We start from the raw sequence: 2,217 nt of genomic DNA, 5'->3' as shown, positions 1-2,217 counted from the left end.
ATCATGTTAAGCGCATAGAGCATTGCATAAGTGGATATGCGCTATATAAATGCAATCCATTATTATTATTATTATTATTAAGGACGGATTTGATTTTAAAAGTGCTGTTGTCACAGTTCCGGAGGTATACCTTTTAAAATCAGCAGAAACCACCTTCCAGGTTTTAATAACAGTATTTATCAAGGAATTTTCAAGAACACGGTGAACACTTGTTTACAAAAAATATTGATCTATTGAGACAAATTGATACAAGTGTTCGTGCAAAAGTTCGATAGCAGAGGGGATTTTGACAGTAAGTTGCGCCAAGAATTTTGACCACACTATAGTGGTTCCTTTCGATTATTATTTGGAAAGAAGGATTGGCATTACATGCTGGAAGTACATAGTGTGCTTCAACTACATCAATTCTGGTTTGCCTGTGTGTTCTATCTGCTCACCCGGCCACTTTTTACTCCTATTTACGCCAATAAATTCCTCTCCACCCCCACCCAACCCCCACTCCCCTCCCCAACCCCACTCCCCGTTTCCATCTCTCATTTCTTCTTGGGACGTTATTTCACGCAACATCAGACGCCTAGTCCAACCAGCCACTCTTCGATGTGGTATGGACTCATCCCGTTTTTATTTTTTGTTTAATGTTTTAGTAATAGTTTTACGGCACTTGCAACACAATTATGTCATATAAGTGCCGAAGATGAGAAGAGAGTAACAAACAAGAAAAGAAGGTGGGGGGGGGGGATAAAGACGATAGTAGTTTGGTGGGGGAAAAAGGAGTAAACCATAAAAGAACCCCCCCCCCCCACCACCCACTTGCATATACAGTTGTTGTTGGGGGGGGGGGTTACACTATCTTCTAGTCATTTATTGTATCGTCTTCATTATATTGATCAAAATATTCTCGCTCTCAACTGACCACCATGTCATAAAATCTGTATTTTGAAGCAGCCTGTGGATTTAATGTCTCTTGATTATTTATAATCAAACTGGTGGCACAGTGTGAGGTGAGCGAACAGCTTTAAGAAAAGTACCCCCCAAAAAAAAACTTCACTAAGAAGTTTTCAAAAGATCCACGTTGGGGATCCGAAACAGAGTTTCTGTGTAAGCACTAAATCCAACGCCAGTTCTTTTTTTTTTCCTTTAATTAATGTCGGTTTTCTTTTGGAAGAAAGGAGGAATTGTTTATTTTGAGTGATTTTTGGGGTTTGTTTTGTTTGTTTATCTGTTTGTTTGCTCATTTGTTTTGTTTGCTTGCTTGCTTGCTTGCTTGCTTGTTTGTTGCTTGGTTGGTTGGTTGGCTGGTTAGTTGGTTGGTTGGTTGGTTGGCTGGTTAGTTGGTTGGTTGGTTGGTTGGTTAGTTGGTTGGTACGTTGGTTGGTTGGTTGGCTGGTTGGTTGGTTTGATTGTTTGTTTGTTTGATTGTTTGTTTGTTTTTGTTGTTTTCAGCGCTTCTTTTTTCGTATTTTGCCCTTTTCTTTTTTCGCGAATATTTTAAACTCACGATTTGAGTCATCCAGAGTCATGTGTTCCAATGCATTAGCGCCTCTCCTAACATAATATAAATTTTCGAAAGCGACTTGACTTTGCAAATTTCTTTTAAAATCATTTAAATTGCAAATTCAAGTCGCTTGCGAAAGAGCCCAGTATATAGCGGTGTCTTACCACTAAGGCCCATAGTGTCAGTGTGAATGTGATAGCTTAATAACCACTAAGGTCCATAATGCCATTGTGAATATGAAAGTTTACCTCTAAGGCCCATAATGTCATTGTGAATATGATAGTTTACCTCTAAGGTCCATATTGTCATTATGAATATGATAGTTCACCATTAAGGCCCATAATGTCATTGTGAATGTGATAGTTTACCTCTAAAGTCCATAATGTCAGTGTAAATGAGATCGCTTACCGCTGAGGTCCACAGGAGTTGAGCTCATAGCTCCTCCCAAGAGGAGCCCGACAGGAGCCCCGAACACAGCCGTCGTCACGATGGTGCCTGTTGGGTAAGGATACAATGATGATAACGATGACGATGAGAAGGTGAGGGAGAAGAGAGGATCATAAAGAAAGGAGCGCTGATAAAGAAAAGTATAGTAATGGAGAGTAGGATGATGAGAACGGAAGATGAAAAGAAAGACGATGGTAATGGAAAGTAGAATAATAGCAAGGGAGGGGAGGAAGAGGAGGAGTAGGAGGAGGAGGAGGAGGAGGAGGGGGAGGAGG

At 40.4% G+C, this 2,217-nt stretch overlaps 1 protein-coding gene across 1 annotated transcript in view; it reads right to left on the bottom strand.

The window, feature by feature from the left end:
- The window catches only part of LOC101852570 (solute carrier organic anion transporter family member 3A1), a gene marked incomplete in the record, with an annotated part of 25,501 nt that overhangs the window by 17,837 nt on the left and 5,447 nt on the right, over positions 1-2,217 (bottom strand). The window contains 1 exon segment of the mRNA XM_005107229.2: positions 1,904-1,990. Within this exon segment, the coding sequence (XP_005107286.2) occupies positions 1,904-1,990 (87 nt within the window).

Source organism: Aplysia californica, unplaced genomic scaffold, assembly GCF_000002075.1.
Source record: "Aplysia californica isolate F4 #8 unplaced genomic scaffold, AplCal3.0 scaffold00587, whole genome shotgun sequence".
In the NCBI taxonomy this organism is placed as follows: domain Eukaryota; kingdom Metazoa; phylum Mollusca; class Gastropoda; order Aplysiida; family Aplysiidae; genus Aplysia; species Aplysia californica.
This window is presented reverse-complemented; position numbering and strand designations above follow the sequence as displayed.